The sequence below is a fragment of the Strix aluco genome, chromosome Z (genome assembly GCF_031877795.1).
Source record: "Strix aluco isolate bStrAlu1 chromosome Z, bStrAlu1.hap1, whole genome shotgun sequence".
NCBI classification, from domain to species: domain Eukaryota; kingdom Metazoa; phylum Chordata; class Aves; order Strigiformes; family Strigidae; genus Strix; species Strix aluco.
Genome location: NC_133971.1, coordinates 96,633,205 through 96,648,186, shown reverse-complemented (window position 1 = coordinate 96,648,186; position 14,982 = coordinate 96,633,205). Strand labels below are relative to the sequence as shown.

At 41.3% G+C, this 14,982-nt stretch overlaps 1 protein-coding gene across 7 annotated transcripts in view; it reads right to left on the bottom strand.

The window, feature by feature from the left end:
- Positions 1–14,982, bottom strand: part of LOC141918909 (E3 ubiquitin-protein ligase NEDD4-like) — a 173,642-nt gene that overhangs the window by 14,295 nt on the left and 144,365 nt on the right. For all 7 annotated transcript variants that reach the window (XM_074813860.1, XM_074813862.1, XM_074813861.1 and 4 more), the window contains 6 exons: positions 13,426–13,623; positions 12,047–12,124; positions 10,004–10,058; positions 5,383–5,441; positions 2,935–3,000; positions 1,344–1,573 (listed from right to left, as the gene is read on the bottom strand). In XM_074813860.1, coding sequence (XP_074669961.1) covers positions 1,344–1,573; positions 2,935–3,000; positions 5,383–5,441; positions 10,004–10,058; positions 12,047–12,124; positions 13,426–13,623 — 686 coding nt within the window. The remainder of the gene's footprint in view (positions 1–1,343; positions 1,574–2,934; positions 3,001–5,382; positions 5,442–10,003; positions 10,059–12,046; positions 12,125–13,425; positions 13,624–14,982) is intronic.

The following is a 14,982-nucleotide window of genomic DNA, read 5'->3' as shown; positions in this document are numbered from 1 at the left end:
CAGCACTGAAAACGGTAAGATTTTGCCATCAGCTTCAGTGGAATGAGAATTTCAGCTAAGCTATCTCTTCGGCCTTCTTGCTGTGCTTCATTTTTCACTCCTTCCAGCCAAATTTCAAGCTTAAAATTTTAGTATTCTCTTTCTCAGTAGCTGCTTTTAGTTTTTGAAATATCTGAAGGTCCTGAAGAGGAATTAAGCAGAGGCCCATGGTCCGACTGCCCCAGGATAAAGAACATTTCCTTAACTAGCACCTTAAGCTGCACACACTAGAGAACATCTCTGCAATGCCCTTAACCTCCCAGATACTGCAAAAAGCCATCAGAGGAATAAGAGCTTTTCACTGGGTAACAAAGCATTAAGAGTCGTGTGAAAGTGTCTGTCACAATACGACATGAGTGTAAAAGCAGCATCTTTAATTTGCAGTATATTCTTAATCTGTGAAGAAAGATACAGGGGTTTGAAGTAGAATTTTTTTTTCTTACTTCTTAAAATAACTATTTAGATTTCTGAACCTAAAATGAAGTAACATATTTAAAATGTCTACAGTGACCTACCTCCCTCACCAGATGTGTATCCACACAGGCATTCTGTGCTAGTCAGCCTTGTGTCTCCCTTCAACAGCAGAACGTGTCTCTTCTGAGACACAAACGTGAGAAAAAACTCCCATTGTGGAGTCTTTGCTCATCTACTTACAGGCTGTTCAACACTTACTAGAGAAAGGAGTGAGCTTTATATATGGACATAAAACCATCAAAACTACTGCCTGCAGTGAAGAAATCCATCCTCACTATAGCCAAGCACACGACGTGGAATTACAGACAGTGTATTAAAACAAATCTGCTTTAAGCAAGAGACTTGCTCTCTCATTTACACTAATGGATTGCTCAAAGATTTTAAAATTGGACAAAATCGCATTTAAATTTATGTAAGGCCACTGCTGTGTAACTACTGAAATGTAAATGAGAAGCTGTTTTATGAGCTAATTATACAGGAGCACTAGAATTCGGGATGGCAGGTGTTTTACAGTGTCGTGGGAGGGCGCAAAGAGAGTCTTTTGTCTGACATCGCTCCTTTCACGATTACTAGCCTCAAAAATTGCAGTTTTGCCGCAAGCAAGGCAACACTGAATATTGTCTTAATAATGGAAACATTTTATGAGATTTCGGTGACAATTTGAAAGGTTCTCTGAAAAGCAAGTACGAAATGATAGTACAGAACAGAGGGTTTGACTGGTAAGAGCGTAACTGCTGCCCCATGAAGGGTGACCCCTTCCGGGTAACTATGCCTTGTGCAAAATCTAACGTATGTCCCTAACAAATGGAAATAGTTTAACGGACACTTACGTTGCTGAATATTCAAAGAGACCATAGTAAGGGTTAAACATCTCCTTGGACAAGAGAAAAAACCATTCTCTGGCCACACCTCCATAGTCAAGTCCTTTTTCTGACTCAAATTCAATCCAGAGCCTGGCTTTTAGTACATCAGGTCTCTTCACAGACATGATTCTTCTGTAGGACTCCTCAAAAATATTATTTCTGTGTAGTTTCATCTCAAATCTGTTCGGTATATCAGCCTATGTGAAAGAAGATTATATTATACTTGTTAGTCTCAGTAAATAAGTCTTCAGGCAAATGACTGACTGGTGGTAACAACTAAATGACAGATCAGATATCTGATATATAAAGTTTCCCCTTATTTTTGTTTTCCAGTGCTCTCTAAGCCTACAGGTTGATAGCATATGGTGAACTAGGTGAGGTCCAGTATGGTAGTTCAGAGATTTCTATATTTGACAAAACAATGAAAACAACAAGAAAAGTAACAAACCACAAAAAAAAAAAAAAAAAAAAAGTGAGAAAATGATTGATACTACTATGGTCTGTTTTAAGGGCTTTTTAGCTTAAAATGGTAACAAATACACAAGATTTGTGCAACCGCTTTACTCACGTATCTGTAAAGGCCAGAACAGTTCCACAACAAGAACACCTACAGTACCCTACACACAGTAGAACCAAGTCGCACAGCTGTTAACAAACAGCCAGGCAATTGTTTTAGAAGTTCTGTCTAAACAGGAGGGAGCACACGCCCATTATGATTTAGCCCAGGGAGCTAAATTCAGAAGAGACAGAAGAGAACCGAGGTGAGAATTTGTAGAAAGACAACTGGATGAACAGATACACAGCCACGTGTAGTTTTCCTGATAAAATCGACTTCAAACAACTGTTTCAGAAGGTTTGCTTTTTCCTGACAACTGAGGTGCTCATTGTGTGCAATCACCAGCCAAACTCGGGGTGAAAATTCGAGCTGCTGTCAATAAACAGGTGAAGACATTGGCAAGTCCCTCTTCGAATTACAGCTGGTGTTGCCAAGGCTGTTTACTGTTAATTACGAGTCAGTATCCCACACAAGCTCGGACTCGGTGCTCTCTCACATTAAAGATGTTACTGGAAATACTTTTTTCCCAGAACAAGAACACTAGAAGCTTGTGCCAGATCCAGCCCAACTGTGGGCTCTGCTCTGCCAACTCATTCCAGCGCTGCCCTTCGCAGCCCACGGCTGAGGATGAAGAAGTATCAATCCTCAAGCCTATTTTCAACCTAAAGCTTGTAAACATACCCACTAGTCTCAGTTGCAGTGGGAGATGGTGAAGGACTACTACTTCCTTGCTGCCTCGTCACTCTGATTTTGCATTCATACAGGAAAACGTGAGTCTTAAAGATTTGTAAATGTTTTTCTTGAGAAATCAATCAAATTCAAACTTTTCTTCATTTTTCTGGTTCCTACATAACTGCTTTAGGAGCAGCGCAATCAAGAAGAATTGGCAGGTGTGTCACAGCAAGATACAGCACCGCTCGGTAGCTGTGCTCGGGACAAGCTGTTGTTTCTCCCAGACACAGCATAATTGATCCCAACACAAAGCAGCACGTTTCTACTCACGGGTTTCTTTAACTTCTTCCGGAAATAGTCATATTTCTGTTTGAACTCCCTGGAATACGGAACTGCCTATCAGAGAGAGAATCATAAACACCGTTTATTCCAGCTATTTAGCAGTTTGCTATTCCAACGTTATTTAAAGACATCCTATCTACGCGTGTATGCCACAGGTTCATCTAATAAAATCCACCGTGCACGAAGTACATAGAGCAGCTAAAATTTTCCCATTTCTCAGTGTGTAATTTGAGCTAAAAGGTATGAAAACTTTCGACCCAGTTCTTCTGTTTATCAGCTACTTACCCTCATTTTTTTTTCTTCTTTTAGGAACAGAAAAGAGCAAAAACAATTTTTAACACAGACAAAAAAATATGGAATGTATTGCTGCTATCCATGTGTCTCATCAGGAAATGAAGAGCATGCCATATGATACTGAATTTTAAAAATGCCTGGTGTTAGCACAGAGTGTGGATTTGCACGGCTGAAAGCACTAAGCATTGTTAGGTGCTACTCAAAAGACACAAACCTCACAGAATTTTGAAAATGAACCTAAGAACACGTGCAGGGGCTCCAGTAAAGCTCTGACATCAACAACAGCCCCTGTTTGCTCTCCAAAAAGCACAGGACACAGCATGTACCTACACAGCGTAGTCAGCTAGGCAGGGGAACATCCATGGCTAGAAATCATCTGTTCAGCCCATGTGAATGAATCTAATCCTTAATAGTTATCAAACTATATCAAAACTAGTATGAAAACATACACATTCAGAATGTCTTTAATCCAGCATCTGAAAGCGTTTCATAAACAAATTAACATTGTTTTGAACAAAGTACAAGTCCCTGGGTAATATTTATCTGAATACTCACTCAGTGCAGCTGCCTGTGAGTTAGACCGCATTTCTAAGTAACAGCAGCATAAGAGAACAATCTTACAAGTTAAAAGAAGTCACAGTTAAGGTTGGTAGGATTACATTAATCAACAGAGTTGGAAATTGGTGTCTGGCCTGTGTAAACATCCCTTAACAAATGCCACGGGTCTCTGAAATATTTATGTGGATTTCCAGATACCTGGAAGGCCTCTGGGGATGATTCCAGGCATGCACAAGTCAAGGTTCAACAAAGGTTCTTGGAGTTTTGAAAGACGTTTCTATTTTATCTGTGCTGCTCCCTCCTGCCAACACGCGGGGCGAGGGGAATGCCACGCCTGCCGTTACTCCGCTCGCCGCCCCCTCGGCGGTCGGTCAGAGCACGGTGGGTGCTCTTCTGTGCTGCTGCTGGTCCCCACCAGACCCCTCTGCCTCCGCCCCGGCCGAGCCACACACCAACGCTCAGGACGGCTGAGCCTCGCAAGGTGCCCAGCGGTGCCGCTCGCTAACGTGCCGGAGCGTGTCGGCCGCCCAGGAGTGCGGGTAAAAGCCACCCCTACCCCGACCCCTGCAACCTGCCTCACTCAGCCTTCAGGTGGAACAGCCCTGAAGAGCTGAATTAGACTAATGAACAGCAATAGGCTGGAAGAGTGCAAAAGATTTTATACTGTTTGTTCCATACTAAGTCATTTATAGTATCAGGAAGTGTGGAGAAAGAAAAAAATCAGAATATGTTACACTTACATTATTTTAGATGTAATTGATTTAAAAATCACATTTTCCCCCCAATTCATCTGTTTGGATGTCAAAAGCAAGCTAAAGATACCACTCTGCTACTTTTGTCCTGGACTTTCATCATCACAATAAGCAGCAAATACAACAGTAACAAGCATGCTGAAATCTTAAGTTTTGTACTTTCAGCCAGGGATCACATCAGTGATGGATCTTTCAGAAACCACATTCATCGTCATCGCTTAGTGTGGAAACCTTCGGGGTACAGGAGGAGGAGAGTGGAACAGATGAGACATGATGGGTTTCTGGGCGTTTCAGCATGTGAAACACCATTCAGACTATTTAGCTTGCAGCTTCCGAACGGACGGGGCTTCACTCACAAGTAACACAATATAAAATACTGAAATCAGCCCAAGAAGTCCGTGTCAGGATTCCCTTGCCGGGAAAGCCTCAGCACCCTCGCACCCGGAGCCGCTGTCTGAGCTGGGAACGGCGAGCACAGCGTCGCAGGGCCAGACGTGCCGGGGGTTCCCAGTTAGCCCAGCGCGGCTGGAAGCGTCCCCAGGGCGCTCGGGCCGTCGCATGCCAGGGCAAGGCGTCGGGCTGGGGCTCGCTGGCGGACTGGCACACGACGGCAGCCCCCTGGCCCCTGCAGACCCACAGAAGCTGTCCCTGACCCCCATGTCCGTCGGGAAGAGGCCAGGCGAGGCAGGGGTGCTGCTCCCTGCCTGTTCGTCGGGCAGAGTTCCGCCTGACCTGGGAACAGGCACGACCTGCTGCTGGGCGACGCCTCGTGCCTACCCCACACATACGTGAGTCACTGCATTTCTTGGAAAAAAACCATAGCAGTACTTACTGGACCAGTAATTGCTGGATTCTGCAGTCTGGGGTCTTCCCACTGGGTAATTTTATTATCTGTAAATAACAAAAGAAATTACACCATTACTCCTCTGTTACCACACTGTGAATTTATGCTGTTTTTTTCTCCCTACAACTGTTTTCCCTACCATTTCCACAACTTAGTATTTCAGGGTTAGAAAAGGCTGCATTCACCCATCTACATCAAAACCCCATCACACTGTTTAGTTGAAAACATTCAAAAATGCAGAACTACAACAGAATCCAGTGTATTTTGTATTTACACTGCTTTTGTTTCAGCGTCTGTAGTAGTAAACATGTTCTGCTTGAACATGGTCTTGGATTCAACTTGTATTAGAAATACACAGACTTCATGCCTGAAAGCTAAAGGAACCCAAAAACCTTGTCAAATGACAGGCTAAGTTTACTTTTTTGAAATTTTGCATAAAGATAGCCAAAATGTAATACTTAAGACAGTCGGTATTTAAATTTGGAGGGAATAACATCTCTTAAAAAACCCGTCCTAGACACTGATTTAATAAAAAGTTTATAGGACCATTGAGGGAGGCAAAATTATACAAGTACGGTATAAGAGATCGTTCAGTTGTGACCAAAGGAGGTTTTAGCTGTAACGTGACAGAATCCCGTTCTTTGCATCTACAGTTTTTAAGAGCACCAGGAGGGTGGTTATACAGGTAAGGTTATACAGGACCACGGTCAAACTTTCCCTGCCTCCACACAACTGCTCCTCACAAGATTCTGAACACAACAGAATCACAACAAAATGATGATGTTGCAACAATAAGACAATGCTCCAAAAACCAAACCAGGGGCCACCTGCAATGGCAAGGTTTAAATCATCCATTTCCTGCACTGAGAGGGCAGCAGTAACACTACGTGTGTGTTACGTACGCTGCTTTGATTTAGGAACTGCGTGTTAAGGTCGTAGTCCAGAATTTAAGTTTTGTAATTGCTCAGTTTGGGAATAAACACACTAAGTTTCAAGAAAATTGTTTTTATGGCTACTGTAGGTAAAAGCACAAAACCAAACCCACTTCTGTTAAAACACAAGTATTTTCCATGTTTCTACAGTTGGAAGAGACCCGTAAGTTTTGAGCATCCCAAGCTAGTTTTAAAATGGACTGGGATTTGGAAGGTGACATTCATTAAATGTTAACTGAAAAAAATTCAAAAGATCACAAACACATTTCAAGAAATTTATCAGTTAATTTAATATTAAAGTACTATTTTATTTCCCTCTAAACATTAAGTCTATTTAGTGCTTATGGAAGTTATGGAGGAAGCCACAGGAGGTCCGCAGACCAGAGCCTGCCATAAAGGCGTGACGCCTAACCTGGCCCTTTTCATCTTGCTTCAACCTCTTCAGTCACATTTCCTTCTAAAAAGTTTACTGGTTTTCTACCAATTTGCTTCTTATACCTACTTGAAACCAAAAGCCACAAATCCTGGTGGCAATTTTCTATGAAATCAAAGAGAATAGAACTGGAAATGACTGCAAGTTTGTCAGTTCTTTCTTATTGCCCTACGTGCTTAAGAGTGTACAATGTTCCTGACAAATTTTTGTCTATTTTTTTTTCGGAGTACTGCAGAGACAGGGACTTCATATGATAAATGCTGTGCCAGGGCTTAAATGCCCCAACTAATAATAAGGGTCTAATGTAAACTGCTCTACCTGGGATTGTAGCTCAAGACTCTGTCTTGTCCAAAGTGGATGTGGATAACAAATTCCTTCCTTTTGCAGCACGTTTTCAAAAACCTACCATCTCTCTCTTGTCTTTGCACAAATACAACACTCTGTCTTTCCTCACAAAGCGGGCTCTAGGCCCTTTGAGGATTCCCTCCTCTCCATTTTCTCTGGTCCCTTCCAAGTGGGAGCTGTATCCCTGGAGCCTGGGACCCCGTGCTAGAGACAGTCACCATGGCCAAGACATCAGCAGTGCTGATCAGATTAGGAGGATTACTGCAGGTCTTAAGACACTCCTGCTGATACATCACAGGATGAGTTGACTCATGTCCAGTTGATAATATTTCTAATGCCCTTTTCAACCAAAATTCTGCTAATTATTCCCATTCTGAGAACTATTTTGCAATTCTTATTAAAGAGCGTCTTACTTCACACTACAGCAGCAACTTGCCGGACTCATTCTGACTTATCCCGTTCCAGTGAGCACCTCTCACCTCTCCGACGCTGCTGTTTCCTGCTGAACTAACGACATTCCCCCTAATTCATTGTTCGAATCACTAATGAATATATTGAAGAATGAGGGATCCAAGACAGACTTTGAGGGGAACCCATTTAATATATTCACCCCTCTGTCACTGACCCACTGCCAACTGTTCTGAATATGGCTGGAAAAACTTTGTGTTTTCCTTCATGATACCTTCCAACAGGTAAATTGTATTTTCCTGTAAGGCTCCTAGGAGATGCAGAAGGACATGCATACTACAATGAATATTTTATTCACAGATGGTAAATAATGTTGACTGAGCTAGCTAAGGACCAGTCATGGAGAACTGGAGACTCTATTTTTGTTAGAAGATTGAGTGCTGCAGAAATTAGAACTGTTTACAGTTAAAATCTAAAAAGATTATATTTTCAGGCTACTATGTTACAAGTAATATCTAAATTCTTTTAACAGTACTTCGCCTTACTAGTTTAATGGCACGCTTAACAGCAGGTAGCATTGCCCCACAAGATGAGGTTTCTGTGCTGGTTGCATTGGACTTTTTTACAGTTTCTCTCAGGGATGAGAAAAACATTTCAAAAATAGGACAACAGTATGGGCTAATTATGCAGAAGGATTACAAAATGTATCTGGGGAACCAGGACATTAATAGTCACTGAATCTGTCAACACTTTCAACATTTATATTGTATTCTAATAAAGAAACTGGCTTCATTTGTTACATCTTAACTAATGGCTTTAGCAGAGAACGGCTGAAAGGGTGGCCAGTTGATCATGGCAATGGGCTACTGAGACTTGTGTATTCAAGGTGAGCAGGGCTGGCCACAGCCACGACTGACTCCAGTGTGTGCTCCCAAGCCAGCCGCGGTCCCGCCGCTGGGCTCAGCCGTCCCTGAGCACCGACGCTGCTGCCGAGGCGGCTCCGGCCAAAGTCCGGCGCACCCAGCGCCGCGGGCAGCCAGGCCCCGAGGGCCGAGCGCGGCGTCGCCCCGCGGAGCTGCAGCACCCCTGGCACCCCTCCGCTCCCCAGCCCACCCGTCGGGGTGGTGGCGGGGCACCAGAGTGAGACCGCGAGGGTGTTTGCTGCAGACTGGCAGCAGCATCAACAAACCCTCTGAACTTCTGTAGAAACTGCTACGTGGAAAGCTAAAACAGCTTGGACCGAAAGAGGGACTAGGAGAGATTTCAGATGCAAATACATTTAGTCTTACAACTATTATAAATTCTTTGGCCAATTCTAATTAACGTACGACTTTAACATTCCATTTGCTTTTAGAGACTAACACGTACTTAAGTAGATTTAGGATACTGAAAATTTAAAACTTTTTAAAGGAGGTTGGGAGGCTCAACAGTTATACAGCTATTTTAAATAAAACAGTTTTATTCTGTGAATCTCCAGTGGCAGCAGTTTAGAATGATTTGCCATATTTAAGTTTCCAGATAGCTGTTGGGAAAAACAATTACGGAAGGTATAAAAATCAGTAACTCTGTACTGAGGTTTGAAAGAGATTAACCTTGTGCTTGATGAGCACGTTATTTCTAATTTTCATTTAAAACTATTTACACAATTTCAAAATTTGTATTATTGGAAAAACATAATACTGTCAAATATGTATAACAGTTTAAGAGTTTAATTCTTTAAGTTTTGCATAGCAAATGTACCCTCTTCTAACGGTTTGGTGAGTTATCTATTTCTGTGAAGATTATGCCATCAGTAGAAATAGCTCATTATAAAATCCAGCTGAAGTCTTAAAAAAAAAAAAAAAGAAGAAACAGCCCAACCTTTCTGGGCTGCTTTGTTTTCAAACAACAACAAAAACTCACACAGTAGTTCTGAAATGCTGTAATAAGACAAGTCTACAATGAAACATCACTTACACTAGAACTTCACTAACAGAACTGAATAATATTAATGGGCTGGGTGCAGTTTAACATGCTATAAATAGGAAATAAGATCAGAATCAGCACTGCCACAAGACCTTCTTTAAAGGAGAGGAAAGAGTACTTATCAGTGCTAATTTCTCCACTGCCTACGTGTGGAGTTGTGGCTATATTATCTTTTCTCATCTTATTTTCTATTCCTAGTGTATATTTTAATTTATTAAGTGCAGATAAGCCATGGGATCATCAACAACACCGACAACGAATCCAAAATATCAACAAGAACAAAAGAAACCACAAAGAAGAAATGTTAATGCTTCACAAGTCAGAGAGGGACAAAGCTTGATGAACCAATTAAAAGCAAGCTTCCAGTGAATATACAGTACCGTAGGAGGGCACTAAGTCTCTGGTATCAATGTCTCCACATATCAACACCTGGCTTCCTAAATGAAGAGTAAAATTATAAAGCTTTCACTTCAATAGTTATGACCTCCCTTTGTCTATTTGCTGCAGTACCTGAGTGCTTACTTACTATGGTCTATATAAAACGTTCTTCCGTCCAAATGTATTCTTTCCTCCCAACCAGGCTGGAATTGGGAAATAAAAAGAGAGAAAATAAGTGAAATACTACCACTCTCGCAGAGCTTGAAGCAGTACATTATCCACGCCTACTTAAACTGTCTGACAGATTCCAGTGAGGTAGAAAACACAAAATGATCACAGATGCGCTATGTCAAGGCCAAAAATCTAGGAAGAGTCAAAGAACTGGCTATTGATACAGGTAACTGTATCCAATACAGTAAATATTTTTTTAAAGCTTCGACTTGGAAACTTCTTGCATCAGGGTTTATACCCATTTCCTACTACAAGGAAACGATCTCAAGGAATAGACTGTCCATCACTGGTGAGGTTTGAGAGTTTCTGCTTCTCCTTCCGAAAACACATGTGGGTTATTTTCTGTCAATACGTAAGCCAGGATCTCAGTGCAGTGGGAGGAGACTAACCTAGTCCTCAACTCTTCCCTTTCTACCCATGCCCTTTTCTCATCTTCGAAATGGTTGTAGCACAGAAAGGAGAGTAAATGGCACATTGTTAGTATGTGCACTGCTGTCCACTTTAGCACTCACTCCACCTGTATGCTCTCCATGAGCTTCAGACTTCCATAAAATATAGATAAGAAATGATTCTATTTCAGTCTTGTTTGAGAAACTCGTTACATTCTGTAGTCATTCTTACCTCACTCAAAAAATGGATTAACTGAGTTTAAATTTGTTACTAATTATGTATTTCCAGTGATATATGTCAGGCTATCCTGATATCACTGCATGTTTTGCCTCTTGCAATTAACATTAGAAATTGTCAGCTGGCCCTTCAGTTGCTCCCATGCAGTGCCTCCTATCTAAGCAGTGTGTCCTCAGAGATTAATGTGTGCTCAGTGTGTCTGAAGACTTGCAAACAAACAGCTACTTCCACGGCTGTTGTCTTGAAGACAAATGGCATCACTGCTGCGTTACAACCAGGAAACGCGTCGTAAGAAATATGTTCCACTGCACATAGTTGGTGATCTAATCCGTGGTTCAATACGCTGGGCCTGACAAGTGGCCTGCCTTGATTTAAATACGAGGCAAAACTTTGCTAATTGAGCCAAGGACAGTGAGATTTGTTTTGGAGGAGGATGCCTGATCATAGGTGGTGACAGAGACGGCCGCCCCTCACCACAGGTAGCATTTGTCACCACTCCTGCCCAAAACCAGCACTTGTTATTCAAATGGTTTAAAACTAATTTAGTCTGCCCTGCAGGGTGGGCCAGCAGCCCCTTCTGCTGGCACAGCCGTTTGCAGACGGCTTGTCCCTAACACGTGCTGAAGCATCGAGGGTGCTGGTGACAACCAGTGGCTTGTTGTCACTAAGGTTTCCAGTGTTGCAAGTACAATTTCAATGGCAATTTCTCAAAAGTACACATCATTTATATGAGGCAATGAGCTGAATTAACACTACGCCATAAAAATCAGCACCTTAGAAAAAGTGTTAGCTTTCATAGACTCTGCCATGAAGGATGCAGTTTTTTAAAAACAAAGCAAAGCTCAGTATTTGGCATGGCTATAAATCAATATTATACTTTGGTTACAAGTATAATAAATTCTGATGTTAAAATGATAATTTTCTCTGCAGAATATGTTAGTTTAATTAAACATCAAAATTTATTTAGATTTCTGAATGCCAATATATGCTGGTACACTGATAAGAGCTTGCTTTGAACAATCTGCTCCGATTTTTCCTAAAGCAACAGGCAATTATCTAAAAGCACATAGTCAAGAGATAAAACCAAGGTAAGTTTCTTCAAAGCTCAAGCTTCAGATAAGCCAAGAAACGTGAAATCATTTCAGAAATACAATGGGCTGGCTTCGAAGAGCCCTGACTCACAGATCACAATAAAGCTGTGTCCATGTATTTTAACATCTTCCGGACAGTGCTGACAGCAACGTGTGTGCCCACAGAGAATACATGACTGCAGTACCAGCTCAGCCCACAGAAGATAGCACATATATATTAACACACACACGCTATCACTTACAGGAAGAGGGCCCAAATCATTAGGGTTCAAAGATGCTTTTGATCTCAGATGCACTGGAAATTTCAGTCGTGGATCCTCCTGTAACAGAAATACAGAACTGTAAACCCACAGATCAAGTTAGATCTACACACCAAGTCAAACACAGAATTGTCTGGAAATCTTCCCACATTACAGTTATTCTGTTATTCTCATTTTTTGAGAATAAACCAAAACATGTAAAAGTGATAGAACATTTAGTATTTGGATGTGTCACATACTTTAGTAGGATTCATATACTGAAAGGATTTTTAAAATGTTAATAGTTAGGGTGATGTAAGACTCTGCTTCCATTAAGTGTGCTATATCCAAAGACGTGCTGCAAAAAATACAGCCATGTTCTTCGGAAGGCATGCACTCCCGTAAGCAGCATTTAGGTACATATGCACATTTTTGGCTCTTCAAAATGTAAGAGAAATAAGCCATCCTATCACTAAAAGGCTCAAAAAGGATGAAATGAGCTCCTTACATTTTTATTAGTGCACAGGAATTATGACATCAATGTCCAAATGAGGCAAAAAGGAGCAAGTAAAATAGGTCATGGAAGACAAATCTAGACAAAAAATGCTTGAGATTTCCACACACGTAATTCACCCACATGCACCTGGGACCACTGTTAAGAACCAGCATTAAAAATATGTCACGTAACTAGTGGTCACTGGGAATCTGAATGATGCTTAACAAATTAAAGTGCAACTCCTATTTCAAGGGTGATGTGGAATGCTGGGTTGTCTTTGACATTTTTTCCTGGTGTAATCTTAGTTTTTCAATTTATTGACCAAAATTGCAGCATTGTTGAAAAATGGATCCTTATGATGTAAAACAAGTAATCAAATGGATTCCATTAACTGAAGATGATGAACGTACGTTACGTTAATAAAAAAGCAGAGCCAGTCACAGTGAAAGACAGTACAATTACGGACAGTCTCATGTTAAACAGCCACCCCAACCTCCATGGCGCTGTGCGCCTCCGAAACCCAGACGGGGGGAATCTGAAGGACAGCACTTGTGTGCAATGATTTGTCAAGTATAAAAAGGTCAAATACAAAATGCGAAACACCGTGGCATGGTGTATGATGTAGAAACGCACTGAAGTCTAAGGGGCTGTGAACAAACAGGTTTCCCTCCTGCAAGCGCAGCCCCGGCAGTGCTACAGTAACTCCACGGGGTCAGCCACTGGCTGCAGGCAGGAGCCCGCCAGAGTCCTCCTGGGCTGCACGGGAAGTTGGGCTGACAAACCTCCCCTTAAAGACAAGGCCAATCCCACAGTGGAACGGGGGTATATGAGCAGGAAAGCAAAACCAGGAACATGTACAAGATTGGTTATCTAGCACGTCTCTTACCCACGTGGTAGTTTTAGTGTTGTGGTCGATGAAGAAGGGCCTGCCGTTGGGTGCTATCCGCATCTCCCAGCCGGGGGGAAGGAAGCTCTGTGCAACTTTGTGTTGTGGTTTAGGTGAGTTGTACGGTGAGGGCTGCGGAGACTGCGGGTTGGAAAGGGTGTCCTTCACTGCTCTGCGCACCGGGGAGTCCTTGATACCCTGACGGAATGAAAGGGAGTAAGATTTGTCAAGTGTCACTCAATACTGTAACACGAATAAAACTTGGCTTCACAGCAAGTAGCTTTTCATTCCAGATACAATTAATACTAGAATTAAGCGCCAGGACTGATTTCCTAGAACCTATTTAGCCAGATTCTGTTCCTTACAACATACTGAGCTTTTTGCTCTGAAGGACACAGTGTTTTATCACTTCCCTCTGCAATGATAACGTCCACAGTATTTACATTTGATTATATATTTTACTGCAGCTGCCCTGTACATGTCAGTATTTCATTTTACAAAGGAAAAAATAAAAGCACTGCTTCACACTTCATGGTGCGACATCCCTCACTTTACAACAAAAGAGTATCCTAAATGTGAGGCCATGTTATCCACTTTTTGATGATTTTCTCAACTCAACTTCAGACAAAACAGTTAAATATGAACTTAAAACAAGTTCCTAAAAATAAATGGAGGTTTGCAGTTACAGATTTTGGACAATTTTTTTAACAAAATAAATTATCACAGCCTCAAAACTGCTTTGCTGATCAATGACTGTTGGTTAAAAACAGAAGTTACACGAGGTGGGTTTTTTAAAATGTCACTGGGAAACTGCAGGTTTATATACCTAAACAGCTTGAGCAATCTGATCCAGATTTACTCACCTTTGAAAATACAGACTGTCAGAACCAAAGACTTAAAAACAAGACTTAAGTGCTACGTTTAAACCTTGTTTGCATTTGTACTTTTCAGTTACTTTGCAAAAACACGCTCTCATTAGCTGATATGTGATAACAGATTGTTTTCTCCTTGTTTTACTAATTACTAAGATTCAGTAAATCTATGCATGCTCATGTTGACAATTCTCTAATTTAGCCCACAGTTAATTTTTTGAGCATTACATTAGAAAACAAGCCACCAACATGGATATTTACAAAATTATTCTAGCCTTATTTGTGGCTTGTTTTGAGCTGCATTTGGATGAAAAATGCAGTTAAACTGCAATGTTCGAAAATAACATTTAAAATATCTTGCATTAAAAGCTTTCCATATGTCTTGTACACAAAATTGAACATTTTACAATAAAGTAACTAATTAAACAAGAGAAGTAACTTCTAAAAAGTTGAACTATTTTTTTCTTGTGGCTGTATCCTTTTAAGATTTTAATATTATTAAATCTACACCTTTTTTTAAAAAAAAAAATTAGTTCAGAGGGGGGTATGAGAAGTTTGTGCTCTTCAGCACCCTTGTGGTTTCTGAGCATTGACAAACTACCCACCAATCTGATTAGCTGAATATTCTGAAATGAAGAGAACACTGGTTTTGTAGCTGTGGAACAGGTTATCGCCCTTAAAAGCT